The following is a 26160-nucleotide window of genomic DNA, read 5'->3' on the forward strand; positions in this document are numbered from 1 at the left end:
CCCGGAAAAGTACACTATGGGCTTCCCTGCGCGACGCCAGGCGACCCGCGCGCACCGTGCCGCTGAGACGTGCCTGCTGCCCATCCAGCGCTATTCAAGTCCCCTGGCTTTACAGATTAAATGACCACCCGCTAACGCGTCCCCCGACGTTCGGAGCCAGGAAATGTGGCCGCCCTGGCCGGGATGCTGGGGCCCCAGACGCTCCCCGGGCCTCTGCGATCCCAGAGCACCTGCTTCTCCTCTCGCTCCCAGGCGGTCCCCGCGGGCTGGGGCGGGGGCGCTGGAGCCCCGAGCCCCGATCGTGGGGCGCCGGGGGCCAGGCGCGCTCCCCACCTGGGCCGGCGCGGTCGCAGCCCCACCCGGGCCCCGACGGGCGCCTCGCCAGGCCCGGGGAGGGGCGGCGCGGGAGGGCGGAGGGCGGAGGGCGGGGGCCGGCGCGGGGCAGGGCCGGGCCGGGTAGGGCTGCTCCGGGCCTCCGCTCTCGGAGGAGCGCCGCGCTCGCCCCGGACGCCGCCCGAGCGCTGGCCATGAGGACGCTGTGGATGGCGCTGTGCGCGCTGGCCCGGCTGTGGCCCGGGGCCCTGGCCGGCTGCGCCGAGGCGGGGCGCTGCTGCCCCGGCCGGGACCCCACCTGCTTCGCCCGCGGCTGGAGGTTGGACAGGGTCTATGGGACGTGCTTCTGCGACGAAGCCTGCCGCCTCACCGGGGACTGCTGCTTCGACTACTCCAGGGCGTGCCCAGGTGGGTGGCGGGGCCGAGGGTGGGGCGTCGACTGTTCGCCCGCAGCCAAGGGGCACAGGGTCCCACACCTAGGACCCCAGCGCCGGAGCCAGGGTCCCTCAGCCCCTTTCGTCCTGGCGGGTCCAGACCCTCTATCCAGGCCCACTCCAGACCCCTCCATCCAGGTGCACCCAGTCGCCTCCATCTTTGGGTCCTCCAGCCCCTTTCTTCCAGATACGCCCAGCTCCATCTATCCTAGGGTCCTTCGGCCCTGTCCATCCACGTGCACCCCCATACTCTCCATCCTAGGGTCTCCCAGCCCTCTCCATCCAGGGGTCTCCGGAGTCTCCATCTAGACTTACTGCTCTAAAGCACCCCTCCTCACCAGAGCCTGGATGGAAGGGGCTGGAGCCCTCCGCTTTCCTGGAAGGGTGTGGGGCCACCGCTGCCTGATGAATTCTTCCATTCAAGAACTCCAGCGTGGTAGGGCCACCTCCCTCCTGGAGAGGTGGCATTGACAGATTCCAGGGGCACGGCCCGGGGCCGGGCTCCATGCTATCATTGTTAGCCCGCAGATCTTAGGAGCCTGGCCAGAGGTGATGAGGGAAGGAATGTGTAATTATCCCACTTTGTGCCAAAGTCTTGCTCTGGGAGGGCACTTCCTTCTGCAGAACAAGTTCCTGTGAGGACCACGGTTGTCCTCACCTCTGGACTCCAGCATGTGGCATAGCCCCTTCCTCAAGGAGAGGTTAGATATGTTCCTTGAATTCAATTTTGTCCATATAGCGTGATAAAGATTTTTATCTCAGCGTTCCTGTTATGTTTTAATCTTGCTGGTTTTCCTTTAGGGTCAGTCTTTTCATCTTTAAATTTCCCACAGTATCACAGCCCCTGGTAAGGGCTCAATAAATGTTGATTTAATTAAAATAAAAGGTAAAGGAAGAAATGGGGAGTATAATCCTGAAGAATCAGGGGTACCTGAGAGAACCCATGAGAGAACCCAATTCTAGAAATAAAAGAAACCCAGCTCCCTTTTAATCTCATCAGCCCAAAAGCCACACATATGTTAAGGTTTGACCTCAAGGACCCCAGCATCTTCCTGGGAGAGTAACCCGCAGGACTGTGCCATTCCTTGGGGATCCAGATGCCCTCCCGAAAGGAGCATCCTTTCTGCCTCTTTGGTGTTGGAAGAGGCCACCAGCCCATGGCAGGATGGTCACCCAGGCCTGCCGCTGAAGAACACAGTTAAAAACATTGAGACGTTTTGACCCTGATTGAAAGCTAATGATTTACCTGTGAATATTGATCTTCTTTTTGATAAGCTTCTTTCCCTTTCCTGCTCCAACGCCAGGGTATTTTCCTACTAAAGTGAAGAGTCAGTTATTAAGGAAATGCAGTGCCCTCCGGCCAGCTGTCCCCACCCTCCTTCCTCTCAGCATCCTACCTAAACTCCTGTTCCCTCAGTTAGCTGAACCCTCTAGCAAAGCCTTTGTCACTGTGGTAGGACCACTCTCTCATCAGGGGTTTTGCCTACATTTTAAAGGTAAATACAGAATTCCTAGAGTCCAGATAATTGTGTCCTGGTCTGTGGCAAGCACAGGGATGCAGAGATGATGAGGACACAGTCTCTGCTCCCTAGAAGTTCCCATTGGAGCAGGGAAAGACACAGGCAAAAACACCTGCAACATGCTTTGTGCCCAAATAAGGGATCCGGGAGGACAGAGAGGAAAACTCAGAAGACCTGAGGAATTCAAGGAAGACGTCCCAGAGAAGCAATGGGCAGCCGTAATCCTGGAGAATGAGTGAGTGGTCCCGAGAAGGGAAGGAGAATTCTTGCAGGAGAGCATCATGTGGCTGTCCAACAGTAACTGGTGGGTGTCAGCCTTCTGTGCCCAGCTAGGCTAGGACCTGAGGCCAACCTGGTGAACAGAACAGACAGTGAACGCAGCTAGATATGGAGAGATTCAGGCACTGAAGAGGCATGGGGAAAGACAGCAAGTGTTATGAGAACCGGCTTTCCAGTGAGGCCTAACAGTGCGAGCAGGAGTTGCGGAATCCTCAAATTTATTTGGTCAAAAATAAATCCCCTATTTTCAGATCAGGAGGGAGAAATATTAAGACAGAGAGCCAATCATTTTGGAGTGGGGATTCGTCGAGTGAGGAATAGAAGAGAGATGACCCTACCATCTCAGGAAGAACTCACAAAGGAATCACAGCAACCTTGGGCCTGGGGAAGAGCTGTGAGCGCTGGACCAGGACCGGAAGTCGGAAACGGAGCTGGAGGCTGATAGGATTGGAAAAGCGGTATATTCAGGAGCCCTGTGTGCCCTTCCCCAGAGAGTTAACAGAGGACCCTGCAGGCCTGGGGCACTGAAACGTAGGGCTGAAAAGTCTCCTCCTTGGTAAATGCTCTGCGCCTGGAGTTTCTTGGAAAGGGAAGAAGAAAATAGAGACAACTGGAAGTTGGCCACTTGGCGAGACTGAGCCTGCTCCGCCTCCGAGCTGAGGGCGAGGGCGATGCCGGGCTGGATGCTCAGTCCCCTCAGCCCTGGACAGGGTCGGGGCTGTGCTGACTCTGGAGTTTGGGAAAAGGTGTGGTTGGCCTGGAGGAGCGTCTTACAGCTGCAGGAACTGAGACTTTCAGACTCTCCCATTACCAAGTTCACATCAATGGGCAGCACAGTGAGATCTGAACCCACGGCTGCCCGACTTCCAGCTGCCAGCAGCCCTGTCCGTTCGTGCCAGTGCACGGCTATTGTATATTTCTAGATAAGTTTCAGCAGTGCAGAGCCCCCAGTTACTCTCTGTACAGAGAACCATTCTGCCTCTTAGAATCTCTTCTCCTCCTTACCCAGTGTTGGGTTACTGAGCGATGCTGCCTGAAGCCTTTTCGACTGAAATTACCTTAATAGTGAATGAAAAATGGAACTATGTCTTACAGCTAAGCATGCCTTACTTCTATTCCTTCTGATTTTTTTTATCTTGATAAATGCATTAATTTTTTTGGTGTGGCTAAAAGATGAAATACTGGAATTTCTTTTTCTAAATAGAAAGTTGGGGTTTCTTTTACTCCGTAAAAATAAAAATAAGTTATTGGATCTATAGAATTACTGAACCCTCCCCCAAATCTGTTCTGAAACTAATATCTCAGTAACTAATTAACTCATTATCATCTCATTATGATGATCGCATGGGTTTCGACACCAATAATGTAGCTCCACAAATCCTCCCCTCCACATGGAAAAAAGGATAGAAGAATCTCCATTGGCTGAACCTGATCAGGGATGGGAAGCAGAGCAGGAGGACACATCCAAGTGACCTGCCCTGGAAGACCTCTTGGGAGGCTGGCTTATCGGGCTCAAAACACCCCAGTCTCTAATTCATCAGCTGGGTTCCTACAGTCTTTGTTCTAAGTTCATAGAAACAGTAGATGGCATTAGATCTTGGATGAGCAGCTTAAGGAAAGAGTAATAATTAACCGAAGCAGAGCAGGACAAAAATTGAGTAGCCTGTGTGAGCCAGTCTGTTCTCCCAGATTTGTGGGGAATCTAGGCCAAAAACTGGCCAAAATCTGATGACATCATATCTGGAGGGAGAGGGGCCCTCTGCTTGAAGCTATGGGCTCCAAAACTCGCCCAAAGGAAGGAGAGCCCAGCCTACAATGATTTAGAGTGTTGAGGCTTTGCTGGAGCCAGTGTGGCCTGAGAGACAGCGTGTGGCTTCCCCTGCCTTTGTCTCTGCAGAAAAACTGAGCAGGGCCTGGCACCAGTATTCCACACGACTTCACTTCACAGGTTTGGCTGCGGCCCTGGGTGTGTAGTCAAGGAGGTCGAAGTGGTCAGCACTTACCCAGCATTCCCTCTGTGCCAGGCACCCTCACAGCTCTAAACTTACTGAGCTCTCACCACCTGCCGAGGTTGTGCCTCATTTTGGTCTCATCTTACGGACTAAGTAACCGGGGCACGGGAGAGTTAGGCAATTTGTCCAAAGTCACACCACTACGTGATGGATTGAGATTTGAACCCAGGAACTCTGGATGCAGAGCCCACACATTTAAACATTATGTTTTTACTGCCTTGGAGAAATGAGGCTTCATGCGAAGCCGTGTGCTTTTCAGGGAAGGCCCCAGATAAATACTGGAGAGTGAGTGAGCCTTCACTCTTCATCAACTGTGTTCTCCTCAAGGGCTAAAAATGTGTCCTGCTCCTCTTTGCAATCTCCCAGTAGCTATCGTGGTGTCGCTTAATAACATTTGTCAAAACAATGTGACCAGTCATTCCACCCGGGGGCTGTTATCTGCGGCTCCGGAGGGCCCTGCCATCTGGGGCGTATCCACATGGCCTTTTTAAAATAACGTTTTCCTTCCCTGACTACAAAATGTATGTTTGTTGCAGAAAGTTAGGAAAATACAGAAATGTACGAAAGACGAAAACAACTACCTGGAAACTTACTACCCAGGAAAAGCATCATTATCTTTTTGATTTGTTTCCCCTTTTTGCCTGAGTTTGCATGGTATATAAAATTCTATTTTTCTAAGGAAGCAGCCCATTTCATTGTCTTGCTGGCATTTCATGGACTTGTCCAATTAATGTCCCAAAATTTAAAAAAAAAATCTATGAAGCCAGATGACATGGTATCTACAAGAGGAAAAAAATCCCTGAGCATTTATTAGAGCTTTTCGAGGGGGTAATTAGGCTCTTGGGCAACGTAGTCTCATTCAACTTCCACAATTTTGCCAACGTTCCCCAGAAAAGGATATACATAAGGAGAGAGAAAAGGCAGATGACATACATTTAAAGTTGTGTCACCAAGAGATGTGTGTGTGGATAAAGGGGCTGTTTGATTTTTCTTTCATAGAACATCAGAGAACAAAAGCTATGCTTAAATGATACCGCTCTGGGTGCAGTGTAAAAAGGATATTTCCTTAGGAATCATGAAGACTATTTGAACTTAACAACGAGAGGGAGAAAGCGCTTGGTCGTGGGTGGCCTTCAACTTCTAGGTGGCAGAGAGCCAGACAGGGCCAGATTACAAAAGGGAAGTCTTGAGTCTGTGATTAACCAAGGAGATACTACATGAGAACAAGAGTGAGGCCTTACATTAAGAAGAAATAATCCAAACTGTGTTTATGAAATGAGGGACTCTGGCTGTCAGCTCAGTTTGTTGCTGTGCATGTGTGTATTTGGCATCACCTAGAAAAATGTTTGGTTTTTTTTTTTTTAATTACTCTTTGATACCTGAGGATTGAGAATAGTGTGTCTAGTCTGGTTGCCACAGCTCACTGAGGCTGTGAGCGGACCTGGAGAAAGTCCAGCGGTAATTCCGAGAAAGGGAATTGTCTCAAGAAGGACAGGTCCAAAAGCTGGAGTCCTCAACATGACATGTGTGCTGGAGAGAAGGACATCTACTGAAACAGTAAGTCCGTGAGTGGCACAGATAAGATAAACACAGATATTTTGTTCACCATATTCTGAAATTCTTGCCTGAGGGAAATTTGCCTCAGATAAAGGAAATACCACTTCACGCCACAGATGATAAAATTAAAGAAGCTTGTTACTTTCAAGATATGTTACTGGCAGGAGATATAAATGCACTAAAAAGGACTTGAAGGTTCTTGTGGCTGCCAGGAGAAGCTGGGATCTGCCTAACCTTAAGGCACAGAAAGCAAGGCTCCTTCCAGGGGCCACCCTTGGGGGCCACCATTGCCAGGAGAGTCCAGACAACTCTGGCCCAGGTTAGATTCCCATGTGTTTGGCTGTGGGAGTTTCTGATTTTGCTCCTGTCCTTCCACTGGCTTTCCTTCTCATGCCGGGGCCTCTGTCAGTGCTTGGCTTCTTACTTCCTTAGGACCGACCAGAGTCTGTTTCAAGGTAGAACATTATTCAGGAAGGAGGAGGAACCTGCCCAATGCAAGTTCATTCATTCAACAAAGGTTTATTGACTGGATGTCGCTGTTAGGACATGTGCAAACGCACCCTGATCTTGGGCGCAGATTCCTTACTGAAATACTTAACCTACTTCTCTGTTCTTGGCCATTCTCCTTGTGGCTATGGTAGGGACATCTGATAACCAGAGAGTACTTGAGAAAAGAGGGCCAGCAGGTACATCAGGAAAAACTTAATTCCTTACCCACTCGATCATCCATTCTCTCACTTTCCAGGGAGGTGAAAGCCAGCGGTGCCCACTGGACCTAATGTAGGAACTTACTTTACGTCTCTGTTCTCTTCTGTGCCTACTTCTCCGTCTCTGTTCTCCATTCCTTTATTGTGCTTCTTGGGATCACCTGCCAAATAAGTTACTTGCTTTCAAATCTGTGTCTCAGGATCTACTTCTGGGGAAACTCCATCTGAATATTATATTGAGTTCAAACAAGAAGAAAAGAAAAGAAGGAGCTTGCCACGCTTCCTGGCACCCATTAAATCTAGGCTTCTTTCCCCTAAAAGGGATGGGATGATGTCATCAAATTCTAACTATTAAGCCCTCGGGAAGCTGTGACAAGCTTGGGGTCAAAGGAGGTCACGCTGCTGACTAGCAGCCTCCAGTAACAGCTCGTGAAATGTGAAAACTGAGAAAGTCAGATTTTAAGAAAGAATATTTTGATGTGCTGGATACAGATGTGAATTAGATAAGCCTTAGTGGAAAGGGGACAAGAATCCTAATGGAATAGTTCAAAAGGAAGTCTGTGTCACGCAGCTGTGATATGTGACTGGTGGTCATAAATCTGTCAGAAGTTTCTGTACTTCCCCTAACCTCTGTGACCAGCGATATCTGTGATCTACGATGAATTGCAACCCAAATAATCGAAAGTTCACAAGGTAGTCAAGAATAGAATCTTTTGTGCAGAAGAGGAATAAATACTTCAGATTGATGTCCCCACTCAAGATATTTTATGAAACACCTTTTTACTCATGTCATTCCAATGGGAACTTTTTTTCATTTTGTCTTACAATGAAGCCATCAAGATGTTGTTGTTCAGGGCTCTAGAACGTTCTGCTTCTCTTTATGGGGCTGTTAAAGTCATGGATTGGAAAAATGAGACATAGCAGTTTGCCAGGGACATACCTTAACCAACAGGAACAAAAACTGATTCCGTGATTCTGTGATTTGAGGATTTTAACTAGGGGTCAAACCAAATAAAATAAATAAACATTGGACATGAGACACAAATGTTGAAGAAATACAAGGAGACTAAATGCAGTCAGAAAACTCTCCCCAAGGTCATCTTTTACCATATGGATAAAATGTGGCCTAAGGTCATATTGCTAAATTTGGAGTTAGTGCCATGGCAAAATTTTATTTTATAGTGATGTCCAAATGTTAATCTTTGAAACAAGTGTATTTTTAAAAAAAGCAAGTGTATTATTAAGTGTTGTTCAAGTCGACACATCAGGGCAGGACTAGCTAGGCTCAGGGATGGAGAAATTGGGAGGAGGAAGAGAGTTGTTGAAAGAATTAAGGACAGGAGTCCTTCTCAACCAGCTTCTAGCCTAGCAGGTTCTTTAAATGCCTTCTGGTTCTCTGGGACAATTAAATCATGGGATTGTGAAATAAAAAAGGGAGGGTCAACAGGAGATGACAAGGGCAGGAAGTGACCTGTTATTGATTTTCCAAAGGATGTGTGCATGGTGGATGTTGGTAATGAACTCTAAGGTGGCTCATTCTTGCTTTTTTAGGTAGTTGACATGCGATACCTACGAGTTTTTAGGTGCTTAGTAAAAGCATGTTTTAAAACAGTTTGAAATTTTTGAATTACTGACAGGGGTTTATGTCATGTGTGACCCGTTGCATGTCAGAGGTAGCTATGTGCTGCCAAATGATACATCTTCCCAAAGCCAGGAAGCCTGAACCAGTTTGCTGAGAGGCAAAATGAGTTTGCAAGCACAAACTGTCAGCAGTCCAAATCAAGCTTTCAAAGAAGCTCACGTGGTTTCTTGGTGAAGACACTGTAAGGAGGAAAAGTGAGGCACAATTCGTGGGAAAGGAAGAGTTTTGGCCTCTGCTTCAGACGTACATCTTCTGTGTTCTTGTTCTTTTCTTATATCGAATTTCAAGTCCTGAAGGGATTCATTTTAAAAACTCATTACAGTCCTTTGAAAAGACTCCGTAGGACTAAATGGGAAAGTTAAATGTGCGACCACACTGACTTTACAGTCATGACCCCGGAATTGTCGCTCTGCCTCTGTCCCTTTGTTGAGGACCACGAGTCCTCTTCACCTCTGGGGCCCCGGGTCTCCATCTCTAAACTCCACCTCTCGTGGTTTCTGTCTGTGAGCCAAGGAGGATGAGGAGAGCATCCAGGAGAAACCTACAGTACAGGGGTGCCTCGATGTGGCCCAAAACCTTTTCCTATGGAGACACATCTGCGGATAAAAACTGACCTGGGCAGGTGATGGATTATGGGTGGGTGCAGTATACTGTTCTGGGCAAGGGAGGAGAAAGTTAAGATCAAGGTAAAACCAGAACAAAGATCTGCTCTAAGGCGGGGGAGTATGAGGAAGTACCCTGAAGGCATCCTCTCTTTTACTGGTGTGTCCTTGGCTCAGACCCACCTTCAGGATTCTGGAACATCCGCCTGCCTCTGAAAGGTATCTGATTATCAGTTAACCATCAGGGCGGGTGGAGTCACTGGGACCTGCTGAGGCATTGTGTTTGCTCCTGACACAGGGCCCAGGCAGAGCGCAGTGGCCCTGGGCTGAGCTCTGCTGTTGACGTTGGCGGGCGCAGCCTGGCCGGCGGCGCGGACTCAGGTGAGCGCCCCCTGCTGTTTTGCAGCTCGCCCGTGCATCGTGGGGGAGTGGAGCCCCTGGAGCGGCTGCGCCGACCAGTGCAAGCCAACGGCCCGCGTGCGGAGGCGCCCGGTGCGGCAGGAGCCCCTGAACGGAGGGGCGCCCTGCCCGCCCCTGGAGGAGAGAGCCGGCTGCCTGGAGTACTCAACGCCTGAGGGCCAGGACTGCGGGCACTCCTTTGGTACTGAGGTTTTCCTGGTCGCTCCTTTCGTTGTCTTTGATGACTTTCCATCTCTTCGTCCCGTGAAAGGCCACGAGCTGTGCAGGGAAAGTTCCATGCGCTGCAGGGAGTGGGAGGGTCCCTGGGATGGGCCGGTCTGCCCAGAGGAGATAGGAAGCTCAGGAAATGCTTAACAGAGTTAGCAGGCAGCTGCACAAATGCATCCAGGCCCTCCTTCTCTCCCCCTCCCTCTGTGTGTTGGTGACTCAGTGTGCCTCCTTCTCCTGTGCATGCGCTGGGTGTAAAGGACACGTGGCACTGTGGGGTTTTAGTGAACTGACTCAAGCTGGCGACAAAGAACTTTAGGTAGGATGACGATAGTTCACACATGATAGGAAGTATCCAGTAAGGATAATTCTATTTCACCTTTCACTGTAGTTCCTGGTTAATCATGCACACCCACATATGTGTGAAAACAGTGTCAAAATTATAAATTCCTAAACAATGATAAAATGATTCGCTTAAAACACCTACCTCTCCTCTCCAGCTGACTGGATTGGGGCTAATGTGATCATAGTTGTGATTGTAAAAGATCGTTCTGGTTGTGGAGTAGCCAATGGAGGGGCCAGGAGTTGGCTCATTAATGAGGCTGGAGCCTATGAAGTTCAGAAAGAAATAAGCGAAAAGGCCAATACTGATGTGTTGATTGAGATTGAGTCTGATAGAGCAAAATGCTGACTTCTCAGGGTAGCAAAGATTATATGTTTTTCATAGGAACCTGGAAAATTTCATGTCAACATGACCCTTGTCAAGCCACTTTGTTCCTTTTTTCCATCCCACACACAAATATTTATTGAGAGTCTACTGGATGCCAGGCGCTGGGCTGGGAGCCAGAGTCACAATGGTGAGAAAAGTTACATGGAGCCTGCTGTCATGTAGATCACAGTTTAGCGGGAGAGGGAGATGACAGTCAGATCATCCTAGGGAATTAATCCCCTAAAATGACAGCTACAATTTGGTGCAGCTGGTAAACAAGTGAGAGGCATGTGGAGTTACGAGTGTGTGTAATAAGCCGATTTCCTCTGGTCTTGGGGGAGGCGGGGAGGCACAGAGATGCGGAGCGGAGGGGCTTCCCTGAGGATGTGGAGATGAGGCTGGGATATGTAGAGCTGCCCCATCAGAGTGACCAGTGTGGTGAACCAGATACAGTCCTTTGTCACTTAACAATGGGCGTACATTCTGAGAAATGCATCGTTAGGTGGTTTCGTCATTGTGTGAACATCATAGAGTGTGCTCACACAAGCCTGGATAGAATAGCCTTCTATACACATAGGCTATAGGGTACTAATCTTAAGGACCACCGTCATATATGCGTTCCGTCATCCACCAAAATGTCTTCATACAGTACATGACTGTAGCCAGGTGTCGAGCCTTAGAGGGATTTGTAGGCTTAGCTAGGAAAACATGACCACAAGAGTCAACCTCTGTTGGGTGGTGCTTGGACATGGTTGCACAAGATGGGGAGTCCAGAGGCTACGGTGTGGCTATTTTTAAAACAATTGGATGTATAAAAGTTTGAGTTTGGTGCCAGTAGGCTTTGAGGAAATAAACAGCATAGGGGCCATCTTTAGCTCATTTGTATAACACGGGGGACGCACAAGGCCCATCTGAGAAGCTGAAGGGAGGCCAGTGTGTCGGGAGCACGGAGAGCCAGACGGGCAGCTTCTGGGCTGACATCTGCTCAGTGCAGGGAGCTCCCTGTGTAGGATTCTTGTCTTTATCATACGAGCCCTGGGAAGCCACTGGGCTGTTTTCTGCAGGGGCCTGTGGGATCAGATCTGTGATTTGGAAAGATGGCTCTGGGAGAGGAGTGGCACATGGCCAGGCCAGGCTGGAGGCCTCGCGTGGGTATGGCAGTCGTGTTAAGCCCACAGGGAAGTAGTTTAGTGCTCACAGGAACAGTCATAGAACAAAATCACGTTCAACTTATGCACGGTGCAGGAACACTGCAGAAAAGGCTCAGGGAGGGAGTCGCTGCAGGACCTTACTCTTAAAACCTGTGGTAGGTCTGTCAGAAAAAGTGGCTGCTCTGCTCATGTACAGTGTCTGGCTGCCAGGCAGGGTTTCTTCAGCACGTTTGACTCTTCCATGTTGCTCCAGGCTGTCACAGACCCCTTCCCAGCCCTGGATCTCTTTATAACAGGACAATGCAGGTCGAAGGAAAGGGGACAGGAAGGGCAATGAAGAGGATGCTATGGAACATGGGCCAGGGGTCCGAGGGAGCGTTGGGCCCACACCCTGCCCCCTGGGGTTCTTTTCTCTGCCTGGAGATGTCCACTCCTCTGTCCTGGGACTGGGCAAAGCCCACAGGCCTGCCGTCCTCCAATGCCCTCCAATTCCCAGATTCCCCCCCAGCCACCTCTCCCTCCTAACTCCACTAAGAGGATTTTAAGAAGCAGCAGTCTTCTGTGACTCCCCAGAAGGTGTTAGCAACTTTGATGTAAAACTAACAGGAGAGATCTATCCTTAATGGCCTCCTTTCTTAATAAGGTAAAATAAAATCTCCTAATTTGGAAAAGAGGAGCAGTCTCTCCTTGGGGCAGGGCCGCTGGCGTTCGCAGCCCTGACTTTGGCCCTGAGATTCACTTTCCTGTTGGGATGTCTTAGAAATGATGGCTCCTGGTCAGGGAGCTGGGCAGGAGGGCGGGCCCCCTCGAATATGCCAGTCTGGTGGTTCCCAAATGGTAGTCCCCGACCAGCAGCATCCACCTCACCCGGGAACTTGTTAGAAAGGCAAGTTCTTCGGGCTCCACCCAGATCCACCGGATCAGAATCCCTGGAGGGGGCCCAGCCCTCTGCGTGGTTACAAGGCCTCCAGGGAGCCTGCTGCTCACTGATGTCCCAGAACCGCAGCTCTCACCCAAGCACGGGGACACGGTTTTTCCCTCAGCCCCCTGCGTCACAGCTGGATCACTTAAATTTCCTGAAGGCAGAAGTTCCTGAAGTGCAAAAACAGGGTTTAGTCTGGAAAATGTGGGGTAAACCAGTCAGACAATTTTGTCCACCCAAGAACTTCTAGGAGCCTTTCATATGCTGATGTGCGTTTTCGTTCTCTAAGAGGGAGATAGGATGTGGAGTGTTTTCCCACCTTATTCGATCACTAAATCACCGGTGTTCCGTAAAATACTCTTTGGAAAATGATGGACTACGAAGGGAAAACAAGGGGGAAATGAGACAGGAAGGTGAAAATTTAGTGGATTCTTCTGGGGCCCCAGGCCCTGTTTCACCCTAGTTCCAGTGCATCCGTTTCTTTGTTTCATTAATTTAAGATTCACTGAGCACCAACAACATACCACGACTGTACTAGGTTTTGGAAATACAAACTTGAGTAACACATGTATCATAGTCACTTATAACTCAGGGTGATGAGCGAGTGCTGTGACAGAAGGATATGCTGGTTGGAGAGGGAGCATAGAGAAGGAGTACCCCCCTCAATCTAGGGGCTCTCCATCCTGCTGCGGGTCACTTGTGTACCTATTCCTACCTCCCCCCTCCACCAGACTTCCTATTCACAGAGCAGGAGGCTTTGTTGCATGGCATTCTGACCCCTTACGTGTGCACGGCAGAGCGCTTTTATAGACACTATTGGTTCAGTCTTCATAGCAATCCTATAAGAGAGGGTCATAGTTTTCTATAACTGCTGTAACAAATTACCACAAACTTAGGGGCTTAAAACAACACACATTTATTATCTTATAGATCTGTGGGATAGGAGTTCAACACACATCTCACTGGGCTAAAATCAAGGGGTCAGCAGGGCTGTGTTTCCTTCTAAAGGCTCTAGGGGAGAACCCCTCTCCTCGCCTTTTCATGGATATTTAGCTGAGGAGATTTCCAAGCCAAGTCTTGAAGGTGCAGTCTGGTTTCTTCTTGCTGGCTATAGTAAAACGGGCGAGCAAAGAGCTAGGCAGAGGGAAGAACTTTGAATCCTAATGGAACCAGGGCTTGATGAATTGGAAAATTCTCAGCCTACCAAAATGACGAATGATGCTACAATGAAGAGATTCACTTTCAGGAAAGCACGTTCTAGAGAAACACCAAGCGTGTGCTGTGCAACCTTTTGTCAATAGCTCAGAAAGTTGGAGGTAACAGGTTACCGCAAACTCAGTGACTTACACAATGCAGATTTCTTATCTTACAGTTCTGTGGGTCAGAAGTCGGACAAGAGTGTCGCTGGGCTAACATCAGGGTGTCAGCAGGGCTGTGTTCCTTTCTGAAGCTCTGGGAGAGGATCGCTTCCTTGCCTTTTCACCACCCAGAGGCTGTCCACTTTCCTTTTCTCATGGCCCTTTCCTCCATCGACACAGCCAGCATCATTGCCTCTCTGTGCCTTTCTTCTGTAGTAACAACTTCCTCTGCCTCTTGAAGGACCCTTGTGATTACACTCAGCTCACCCGGATAATCCAGGATAATCTCCCAATTTTCAGGTCAACTATCAACCTTAATTCTGTCTGCAAATTTAATTGATCTCTGCAAAATAACGTAATATATTCACAGGTTCTGGGGGTTAGGACATGGGCGTCTTTGGGGGGCCATTATTCTGCCTATCCTGGAGATAGGACAGTGTCATTATTTTTGGTTTACGCACAAGGACATTGGAGCTCAGAGAGGACTACCAGAATTTAAACCTGGGTCTCACGGCTCTAAATCTTGTGCGTTTTCCCGCTTCATAGTGCTTTGCTGTTAACTGTTATCATTAGAGCTAAAACTGTAATTACAGCATCTGGTAACTAAGTTGAAATATAAAGGCCCGTAAATGAAGCCAGTGAATGAAACAAGATCACTGAAGCATTCTTATTAATGATCAAGTAGCTGTTGCATTTTTCCTGTTTCACTTAATGCGTATTTTGACTATATTTTTATCATAGAAACAAATCCAAAAAGCCACATTATTGTATTGGTTACACTTACTGAGAAATGTTTATATGTGTTTTCCCCCTGAAGAGAGATCAATTTTTATTATAAAGTGTATGGTTCCAGGCTGGTGTTATTTGTCAAATTCTCCTTCTCTTCTCTTCTATGCTATATCTACAGACCAGTGGTTCTGGGCCTGCCTTTCTGACACCCGATTGTGTCAGAGGCTTGGCGAAATTCTCAAAGCAAAGGTAATTTACTTTCATGTTCAAAGTGAGTCTGTGCGGTGCCACGCTTTTAGAAGTGGAAGTTGTTGTAAAACCGAACAATGGTAGGCTGATAGGATGCCAACAAAGTTGGCAAGTAGCCTGATAACAGAGACTTTATGATATTTGAATATTGTTGCCAGGAAGGGGAAGAGGGGGGAACCAGCGTTTATTGAGAGCCTTTGTCCCAGGCACCGGCTACGTGCTTCTGCACATAAGCAGAAGTGGGACTGGAGGCAAAAATAATTTCTAAATTACTTACCACTCTTAAGTCATGAAAATTAGATTTGTGAAGGATATTAAAAAGTGGTGCTGTTCAGAGTTCCCCAGGCGACCTGGCTCCTGGTCTGTTTACCGAAGACTGGTGCCAGGAGGAGGGCGCCCTCTCAATAGAATGTGCCACCAGGCCAAGCCCGGGGCTTGAGGGGAGGGGACCTGGAGGAGAGGAGACAGGGTCCAGATTACTGGCCTGCCTTTATCATGGGTCACAACTCCAGAGGCTTGACACTGAATGTGGATAGTAGGTCTTAAAAAAACAGAACACATCTTCTGTGCTGGGGTCCTCGCTTAGTCATTTACTCTTTATTTTCCCTTCATTTAACCTCTGTGAGCTCAGTTTTCTGATGAGTAAAATTGGCATAAGATCTCTTTACAAAGCTTTTGTGAAGATCCGTAACACACAATGTGAAAGTACTTTGTAAATGAGCAGCCTGTAAACACGCAGGGTGCCATCCTACTACAGGCCTTAATCTGTGCCCCCTGGGAGCCCCCTCCACCTCCTGGCCCTGGCTCCCATGCCCCACCCTCTCCCGCGGCCCAGGGGACTCAGAGTGTAAGGGCTACCATTTTCCCCGTTCCTTTCTTAGATCTCACTTCACATTAAGGACGGGGATCAGGGACAGAAAGGAAAAATAAAGCAGAGTATAAGTAATCCATGGGAAATACGTGGTATCAAATAGTGAAATGCTGTAATCTGCTTTGTAATGGAGGCAGTGGCACTGACAGTGAGGGGCGTGGTTTGGGAGACATAGCCAGGCACTGTCATATTTAGACATGAGCCTTGAACACACTCCTCAACCTCTCTGTGCCTTATCCGTGAAATGGGAAAATAACAGTATCTATCTCAGAGGGTTGTTGTGAGAATTAAATGAGTTAACGCATGAAAGAAGTGCTTAGATTAGCATTGTGCCTGGAAATGTAAGAGTGCACAACTATTAGCTTTTAATTTTATTACTGTAGAACTTTTTCCAAGGGCTTTATATCAGAAACTATAGTCATATACTTGCCCTCTACGTCCTAATTTTTTTTCTGAGCTATTCGTTAAGTACATTGCCTCTGAACTTTTTTAATACCATATGCAGTGCAAATTAGGAGATCAAAGAAATGTTTTGAGCTAAAGAAACACATCCCGAAAATTTTATAGTTTGACGTGTAATGCTACGTGGATTTAGCAGTAACTGCCTTCTTCACTTCGTGAATAAACACATAAATGCATCAGAAGAACAGAAATGAAAACGAGACATGGGAAAATAAAACCCTTTGGCTGTTTGTGTTTCTGATAATTAGGTCTAAGAGACACAGAGAAGGATCCTGACATACATGCACTCACTTGTTCTTTTTGATTCTGTCCGTGGAGTTTGGACGTTCCGAAGCTACAGTCACATTTTGAAAGCAGAGCATGTTCTCTTTGGAAAACAATTAAACCTATTAGTGCAGCAAGGAAGAGCCAGGCAGCTGGGACTCAGGGCTCCCTCTAGATGTGGAGAACTGTCCACGCCACTGGAGAGATTGGGCACCAGACCACAAGAGACGACAGCAGTACCTGCGTCTCTTAGGAGCGAGTCGCCACGAGGAATTAAGCCACTCTTGTCTTATATTCTCTGGTAACGTAAAAATGACTCCTCACTAAGAAAATCTAAAAGAGAATTAGGGCTGCCATCTTGTGGCAGTAGGGAGCCAGGTAAAATGAACACGTAGGCTTGAAGCATCTATTTTGCAACCAGAACCCTCACGCCATTTTGCTCGTGTTGATGATGACTTTGGCATCGCATAAGCCAGCATCAGGTGGTCTCTGCCCTTCCTGGGATCATCCAGTTTCTGAAATGAAAGGTAGGAAGGGTTGTTAAGCCATCTTAGCTGCAAGGCTCAGTATAAGAACAGAAGCCCACGGGGAAGTAGGACCAGGGCCCCTTGGTGGCAATTTCGTGACTTTATTCATTCACTCATCGACCCATTCATTCATGGCACACATATTTATTGAGTGTGTAAATGTGTGAGGGCTACAGTGATAAACAAGGTAAAACCCCGTCTTCCTTGACTCGACAGCACAGTGGAACCAAGAGGTTATCTCCAGGTGTTGCATGGAGCGAAACCCTCCCTAGACTTAGAGATGAAAGAGGAAGGAGAGACACAAACAACATAAAATTACAGAACAGAGCAGAGGTGGGAGGAAAGAATTCCCGGCTCCTTTTCTTTTCTCCTACTGAGAGTGTCAGAGTTGGGATAGAGTGGGGGAGGAGAGGGAAGAGGAGATGACCACTGCTGGCAATTGGTGGCAAAGCTTCCAGGACTTTGGTTACTGGAGACTGGAGCACTCACCCTTCCTTCCTTTGCTTCTTCTGTCTTTTCCCTTTTTCATTTCCTGTCTCTCTGATCATCTTTTTTTTCTCCTTCCATCCCCTTTTCTCTCTTTTTTGTCTTCTTCTCCCCTTTCTTCCTTCTCTGTCTTCCTTCCATTTTTTACTTTCTTCTATCTATATTTCTCTTCGTTTCGTTTTTAAAAATATCCTCTGCCTCTCTCTATTACCTCCCTTTTTCGCTTGGTATTTCCCCCCCCCATCTTTTTATCATTTCCTCTTGGTGGTTCTTCCTGGCCCCTCTCCTTCCTTTCACACGGTGTGATTTATCACCGCAGACAAGCCTGCCTGTCAGAGCCCTGCACTTCCCCTCCCTACCCATTTGCATGCGCACCAGTCTTTCAGGAATGGGGTTCTAGGGACACTGTAATTCAGCCTCATCTTGCTCCTTTGGACTTAGAGGTGGAGGGTTTTAGATACGTCTGAAACCAAGTTTGGGAAGTGTCGCTGCGAGTACTTCGGGCTCCATGTGTTCAATGTCGTTCTCCCTTTTCTAGTTCCTGCCTTTATAACTACCTCTGCATTCAACAAGGAGAGAACCAGACAAGCCGCGTCTCCGCAGTGGTCTACAGACACAGAGGATGCTGGGTAATACGGTGGTTTTTTCACTTGTGTTTTCCCAGTTGTATGGTCAAGTCAGCCCATAAGGTCAACTTGGCACTATGGGTTTCCTTCTGTCACTTGTTCCCTGACTTTGGGTGAAACATGACCCTTCACCCAGACTTGTCCCCTCCCTGTTTTTGTGGGGCTATGAGGATTTCTCTGTCTCTGAGCTCTGATCTCTAAAATGAAACACGCTATATAAAAATGAGATATTATTTTGTCACTCGCACTAAGGATGCTTCTCTTAGTCTTTGTGGGACTGCAGGCTCCAGTACCACCTCTGTTTGGTGAATTTGTAAGGGGCCCACGCCTGAGCTCTGAGGATTTCTATCAGGACCTAAAGGCCCAGGCTGGGAGGGAGGAACCTCCATGCTCTCTAGAAGTCTACTCTTCTGCTGTCAGAACAGGGCCACCAGATGGGTGCAAGTTCAAATCCCCACAATGTCGCTCACTAGCCACCTCGGTTCTTTTCTTCTTGAAAAATGACAGTATTAATACCTACCACATGGGTTTGTGATGAGAATTTGATGAGAAGATATCATTGAAGAGTTGTCCAGTTTAAGCTGTCTAAAGTTGATTGAAGCTGTGTCATAGAATTTCCTACCTCAATACCTTAATGAGATCTACTGTTGTTAAAGATCTTCTTTGAAGCAGGCTCTCCAAACACTTTTCATCTAGGCTGTTACAGCTCATAATTCTATGAATAAAAAACTAGTCCATTTTAGCTTAGTTAGAACCTAAAATGCAACATTCAGAACTTTTACTATGTTTGTTTCTCTGAAGAATTGTAAAATCGTGTTGCTTTTAAGTACAAGACTCTAAAATATTCACCCCTGTCTGGATGTTCCCCTCAAGGCCCTCAGAGTCAAGTCACATTTAGTGTTAGAGTTTTCCACAGCTCAGTATAGGTGACACTGGCTGCTGTCACAGAAAATCATCTCAGCTGCCCATTTCTTTTTACTTGTGATGCCCAGTATATCTTTGATGCTCGACTTCAAGTCAGAACTCATCTCATTGCCAGAGATCATGCAGGTGAGCTGAGTGGGGAATGTCGGGACAGCCCCTGGAACATTTGTGGGGCAGAAAGACACAGGTGCTGGCCTGGGTGTCAAGGACTAGCCCTCCCAGGGCCCACTTGTTCTCAGGCTCAAGCAAGTTCTTGTTTAATTTATGTAATTCATTAAAGTACAAGCAGAGTTATCAAGGGCTATTTTCCTACTGAAAATATACACAATTTAGTGTACACACACTATACACAATTTAGTGGTCAGACTAGACAGGATACTGGATATTGAAATTTCTGCAAATTCCTGTTGACCAGGTTATTCAGTCATGGGTTGAAAAAGAGCAAAAAGGTTCACTGTAGTTGTCAGTCAGACATCATCATAGTTCAGCGAATGAGAAACTCTACGAGGTGTTCTGTGATGATGTACCACTGGGAAGATGCTCTGCGCTACCTCCTCCAGGCTGTGAGATGTCCTTGGGGATTACAGCTTCCTAAGACTTTCTACAGCATTAGGCCACCTCTTGTTACAGCGGATAAAACTGTTCCTTCTTTTGGCTGCAGCTACTGTATGGAGTTCAAGACAGAGTCCCTGACTCCTCACTGCGCTATGGAAAACCGACCTCTGACGCGATGGATGCAGTATCTCCGAGAGGGGTACACTGTGTGCGTGGATTGTCAGCCTCCAGCTATGAACTCCATGAGCCTTCGTTGTTCTGGAGATGGCCTGGACTCTGATGGGTAAGGGAGGGAAATTGGTTGAAGGACTTTTCTTGTTACTCATTTGGTGAGATCTGTCCTCTCCATGTCCTGAACAGCTGACCAGTATGTAGCATATCAAGGCATGATTTCGGGAGTCAAAAGAATAAGTGAGGAGACCCTTCTAGCTAGCAATTCCAGAGTCCAGGGCCCAGTTCACACTCGGAGCCAGAGGCTCTCTTGCAGAATGAATGGCTAATTTGGATATTGGGATCCACACCAAGCTCCCAAATGACCCCAAAAACCTGATCGCTCCAAAGTGGGATTCTGAAGACCACCTGAATCAGAATCTCTTGGGATGGTGATTTAAAACACACAGATTCTTGAGCCCCACTTGAATCAGAATCTTTGGGGGTGGATTTTCAACAATCTCCTAGGTCAGGAGTTGGCAAATATTTTCTGTAAAGGACCAGAGAATAGATATTTTCAGCTTTGCGGGTCATATGGTCTCTGTCACAACTACTCAACTCTACCATCATAGCACAAAAGCAGCCATAGACACTATGGCAACAGATGAGCTTGGCTTTGTTCTAATAATACTGTATTAATGGACACTAAAATTTAAATTTCATAGAGTTCTTAAGCGTCACGAAATATTCTTCTTTTGATTTTCTTTCAACTCTTTAAAAATCTGAAAAATCATTCTTAACTCATAGACTATACAGAAACAGGGGGTGGCTGGAATTGGGTTAGAGGTCATAGTTTGCTGAGCTCCCGCCCAGGTGATTCACATCCACAGCAAAATTTCAGAACCACCGCTCAATTCAGTAGTAGTCATAAAATCATGACTGAGATAGTGGTGGGCTCAGCTTTGCAGGGTCATAAACCTACAAAAATCTACGAATTGTCCAAAAGAATTGACCCATGAAAACATTTTACCATCTTGAAAATCTATCCCAGTCCTGTACTTACCTATCAGTTAATTTCGGTAACACTATTCTGAACTAAGAGAAGGGTAGACTTCGTGCTGGCCATGGATTATGGTTTTAAGTATGTCAGATGGAACTGGTAAAAATACAGACTAGAAGGTAAAATATGAACCTTTCCAGTTAATCATTATTTTCCTAGTATATTTTAATATTTAATAACTTGAACTTATGTTTATGAGTCACTTGTGCCTAACAGCCTCAGTATTGACTTCACCATATGAACGGTAAACTGGGTAAGGAATTCATATGAAATAGAACCTTAATATTCAGACTTAATATCTTTCTGAATACCTCATCCATATTTTGACTTGAAATGAATTTATAATTTAATTTGTACCCATAAAGTACCTTAGATCCTGGCTGAGGTTCCAGTGACTATAAAAATAATAATTTCAATAATCTGGCTTTGTTCTGCCCATTTCTCTCATTTTTTCATTTTGGAATCAAAGTGTTGGAAAGGATTACAGAGATCATTTGGTTCAGACCCCTCTTATTTAAATACATATGAAATAGGAAGCCATTTCCCTTTATGTGGCCCTTCATATATTCAGATCAAGTGAGAGAAATGAATAAGTAACCTCAAACTACTCTTTCAACATGAGCGTGTCCTCAAATAAGCATTAGTCGCTAACTTGTTCTGATAGAACCCAAAGAAGGGAAACTCAAGTTTGTGATCATTTTTAAAAATTTCAATTTGTAATGCACTTCAAAATTCTAGATCTGATCATTCTTTTTTTTTTTTTATACCCTCAGTTTATAATTCTGTAAGTTAGAATTTTCTTTGGTTTACTTTTAGTTAACTAATGTTTTCAAAATATTTTTTCAGGAATCAAACTCTCCATTGGCAAGCGATTGGCAATCCTCGATGTCAAGGAACTTGGAAAAAAGTTCGGCGAGTAGACCAGTGTTCTTGTCCAGCTGTTCATAGTTTTATTTTTATATAGATTGCAATATAAATATTTTAAAATGTGTTTGTAGACATGATAAATATTCGCAAGTCATATTCAATGCTTCATAAACCTTCAAAAACTAAGTTTGGTCAAATTCCCTGAAGACATGTCATTGACTCCCTCTAAAGTAGAGAAAGAAAATTTAGGGCCCAATTCTCAAGAAACACAGTACATTTATTTTCACTAAGCTGAAGACCCACCCTCACGGCTCCTGTGGTTTTATGTCCTTGACCTTCCACCTGGAGTCCTCTCATTCAACAAGTGGTCCACGCCACACAGAATACGTGTCTGTTTGCACTAAAATCACTACATTTTAGTGGTCCAGTTATTGGTGAGTAAGTTATCATTTAAGGGTATCCACACTTTGAATCTTGCGTTTTTTCTTTCTATTCCATAATCTCTTAAAAACCTCTTAAATTTAAAAAAGGTATACAGACATATGTACATTCTCACTCATATATTTTCCATGTCTTATTCCATAAATTCTGAAGTAATAATTTCAAGCAAATTGTCACTGATAATTTTCCACAGGACAGGTTGTTTAAGATTTAGCAAGAATTTTGTAATGAAAAACCAACAGCTAAGAACAAGAAATTTTCTTCAATTAAGTGAAAAGCTTCATCAAATGTTCATTCTAGGTCCATACGAGTTCCTTTAAATGTTATAATTTTCATGAAGTGGAATTTGGGCACCAAGGAATGAAACAATTGCTTTAATTATGAAAATTCTACCATCATTAGCATCCAAGATTATTTCCAAGGCTTAAAGCTGAAGCTGACTAAAATAACCTTTCAGAGTCCAACTTCAAGTTTAGTTGCAGTACATTTACTATTTTTTTCTACAGAGTACATTTTCTTATGTTTGGAGTAATAGACAGAGGTATAGATTACAGAAGGAATGGATTTTATTACAAATGGTATGCTCTCACACACACAGAGAAGCATTTGTCTCCTTATTTTATGATCGGAAAATCAGTGAACTAGAGACGAAGTGGCTTGGTTCAGGATCTGGATGACAAGTCGTTCTGCGAGTCAGCCTGAGGCCCGTCTCAGCTCCTCATCCAGGACTCCGCTCTGATGAAAGCCTGGCCAGGCCAAAGACTGTGCTGTAAAGGCTAAGCCCTCTCCATTTTCAAAACAAATTTTAAATTCAGAATATTTTCTTTGGAGATTTGAATCTTGAGATTTAAACTATATGAAACTCCTTTGGTTTCATTGTATAAAATATTATTCACTAACAAATGATTTATTAAAATACATATTTCTTGGTACTTATCATGTAATGACAGAATGATGATAGCAAGCTTAATAGGGATGGAAAAGTTCCTAATATTTAATGCTGAGAGTAGCAATATTTCTGACTATATATTCATGTAACTCTCAGAGTTGTTTTTGTGGTAAATTAAATTCTTCAGAAATTAAAAATAAAAAATTTAAGTCTCATCAAGGTTAGGAATTTCAACTATCAGTTCAGTATTAACATTTTAAGACCATTTCTAACATTTGTAAAGCAAAGCTTTTGAAGATATGCTTGGGTAACTTTCAATGTTACCTAAAATTTTTATACCAGTAAATAAATTTCTCTTCACATTTAACAAAGCTCTTTACTTGTTTGACTAGAAAATACCCAAATTTGCTGGACTGGTCAGAGAATGAACAAAATTTTACCAAAAATAAAACCAAAAAACCCTTCAGAATGGATAGGCATGGGTATGATGACTAACAGCAATAAAGCCAAAATATACTTATGGCTCCAATATGTGTTATAACACTTAACATATTTGAGTTGTATAAAATCCATTTTTCACCTCATGTATTTAGTTTTTCATGCATGGCCATTAATTACTTTCACACTGAAGTATAGTCTTGTTATTTCTATTCTTGAGAAGAATTTCACAGGCTAGCAGACTTACCTATTAAATAGCGGTCTTGAAGGCTTATTATTAACTCTAGCAAAGCCCAAGGAGGCCATTCAGAACTGAAACATGTAGTCCAAATGATCAATGAAGAGCCAAAAGTTTTTATTTTTAAAGTTAAAGATCAAAGTAGTTAAGACTTCTTTGGTATTCTTTTTTAATGAGTACCTTAGAGTCGGGGTCCTTTCTGCAGGCACTCTGCAATGATTTATAGACCTTAGAATTACTTAATAAGCTGATTTTCAACAGTGCATATGGAAAGTAATTTGGACAAATATAAATATACCCACTCAGGAGAGAAGGGGAAAGGAATTAGGGATAGTGATCATTTAGAAGACAAAAGTGAAAAAAAAAGAGGAGAAAAAGGAACAAGGTGAACTATAGTTACAGTATTCTCTTTTTAGGGTCTTTCTTGGGATGTTTTCATTTGAGAATGTTGTAATTAAGCATAAATAGCAATAGCAATAATTTAAATTGTTTAGTTCTATTCTGGCATAAAAATTTTAATTAGCCATCTTTTCTAGGTGTACATAGGAACGATGCAAAATGAAACTGGTTCTGTCTTGTAAGAATATTCTAGTGACGGTTCATACAAATAACTACAAGTTGATTTAGAAAGCAAAGACCTGGACATTCTGAGGTGTAAGCAATCAGGTGACGAGCATATTGAAAGAGAAGTGAAACTTCTAGGTCAAGGTGACAGATGGATACACGTTTACCCTTTCTCTTTCCCCAAATCCCACTGAGATTATAGGATTCACAAAAGAGAATAAATCCATAACATAGATAAGAAGGGGGGGTGGGACTCAACCCAGAGATTTTGAAGATTGTAAGCAAATGACATTCTACTGAGGGATAGACGGGAATGGAGGGACCATACCCTTTAAAACATGTAGCAAAGAAGGTGGAATCAGAGATGAGAGCCATTCTTCCCGGGGTGGGAAGATGAATTTCCCAAACAAGATGAATTTCAAAAATCCCCACCTTGAGAGACACGTCTGTGAAATTGAACATCAAGGATAAAGACTCTAAACCTTCCAGTGAGAGAAAAACAGATTACCTACAAAGGAACAGGAATCCCCATCTCCTCAGCATCAGTGGATGCTTGAAGTCTAATAGAATAAAGCCTCCGAGCTGTGAGGGAAAATAATTTTGAAACTAGCTTTCTATATCAACCAAGCTACAAATAAAGTGTGAAGGCAAAATACAGCCCTTCAGAGGTATGAGGATTCAGACGCCTTGTTAGAGGGTCCTAAGTAGGATATTTTTTTCAGTTAAACATAGCAGGTTGAGCATATATTTACCTCCTTTACCTCCCAATTCCCAATAAAATTACACTTAAATGATTTTTTTTAAAGAGGAAAAAATATAATGATGAGATTAAGAGAGAGAAAGACAGCAGAAAAGAGATGGCCACAGAATTTTGGGACCAGAAAAGCCTATGGCTGTCTAAGAAAAGGAGACAAAGCCAGATACCTACAGGAATGAATTTCAGTGAGCAGGTCATTTACAGCACCCTGGAAAGGCTCAGGAACTAAAGGTTCCAGGTCTTCCTTCAACAGAATGGTTGACAGTTGCTATAAGAAAGAGAGCCTTAGGTTCCTCTGCAGCCAGGCAACAGCCTGACAGAAGGTTCACTCTCTGGAAGGGTGTCCAGATTGGAAACACCAGAAACAGCAACTGAGAGTGGAGACTGAGTGAGTCTCCATTCCGAATGGTGAGCCCCGAGTCTCTTCCCCACCTGGTCTGAGGATGCTACGACTAAGGATATATACTCCCCTCCCCACACCCTCACTGCCACTCTCACCCACTCAGAAGAGTTTGTTAGATTCCTCTCCGAGGAAGTGGATCATCCAAGAGAAATGACTGTGGGGGCTGTGGAGAGCAGTAACAAAATGGAGTAACAAAAGTCAAGGTTTCTAAAGTGGGGCTGGGAGGCCAGTAAGGAAACGGGGCTTATGCATGCACGCACACCATGTCTCTACCCAGGTGAAATGCAGCTTTTGAACTGTGCTTCACTGTTGTCACCTTGTCCTTCTTTCGAGAAACATGCTTACTACCACAGATACAACTTTTTGCCTTAGAGATGGCCTTAGCAACCAATCACATATAGCCAAGAAGTAACAGTCATTGCCAGCGCCAGTCAGAAATCTTGCAAAACAACCTGTGTAATTTGTCTCTTTTTGCCTTTATAAACCCTTGCCTTCTCTGAAGCACATTTTGGGTTTCTACCTGAATCTGTGTCTCCTAAATTGCAATTGAAATTGCCCAAATAAATATTTGCTGTTTAAATTGTAGTGGATTTTTCCTCAGTCAACAGTACTGCCAGCTGGAATAGCCAAGTCCCCGTCTGATCACTGTATGGAAATTCCTCTCTCTCGACATGTGAGTGCCCATCTATGCTCACAGGGCTTCCGATCAGCTTTTTCATCCTCACTCATAAATATAAATGGACAGCCCAGGACAACCAGGCATTTGAGGCAAACCACTAAGAAAGAAAGAGAGAAACCAAAATTAAA

The 26160-nt window shown here is 45.3% G+C and overlaps 1 protein-coding gene across 1 annotated transcript; it reads left to right on the forward strand.

Annotated features, from left to right (window-relative positions):
• Positions 1 to 391: 391 nt before the first annotated feature.
• Positions 392 to 25933, forward strand: SBSPON (somatomedin B and thrombospondin type 1 domain containing). The gene is made up of 5 exons (XM_008515624.2): positions 392 to 741; positions 9493 to 9687; positions 17980 to 18070; positions 19653 to 19829; positions 21603 to 25933. The coding sequence occupies exons 1-5, from the start codon at positions 528 to 530 to the stop codon at positions 21718 to 21720; spliced, it is 795 nt and encodes a 264-aa protein (XP_008513846.2). The 5' UTR covers positions 392 to 527; the 3' UTR covers positions 21721 to 25933.
• Positions 25934 to 26160: the final 227 nt, after the last annotated feature.

This window comes from Equus przewalskii, chromosome 8 (assembly GCF_037783145.1).
Source record: "Equus przewalskii isolate Varuska chromosome 8, EquPr2, whole genome shotgun sequence".
NCBI classification, from domain to species: domain Eukaryota; kingdom Metazoa; phylum Chordata; class Mammalia; order Perissodactyla; family Equidae; genus Equus; species Equus przewalskii.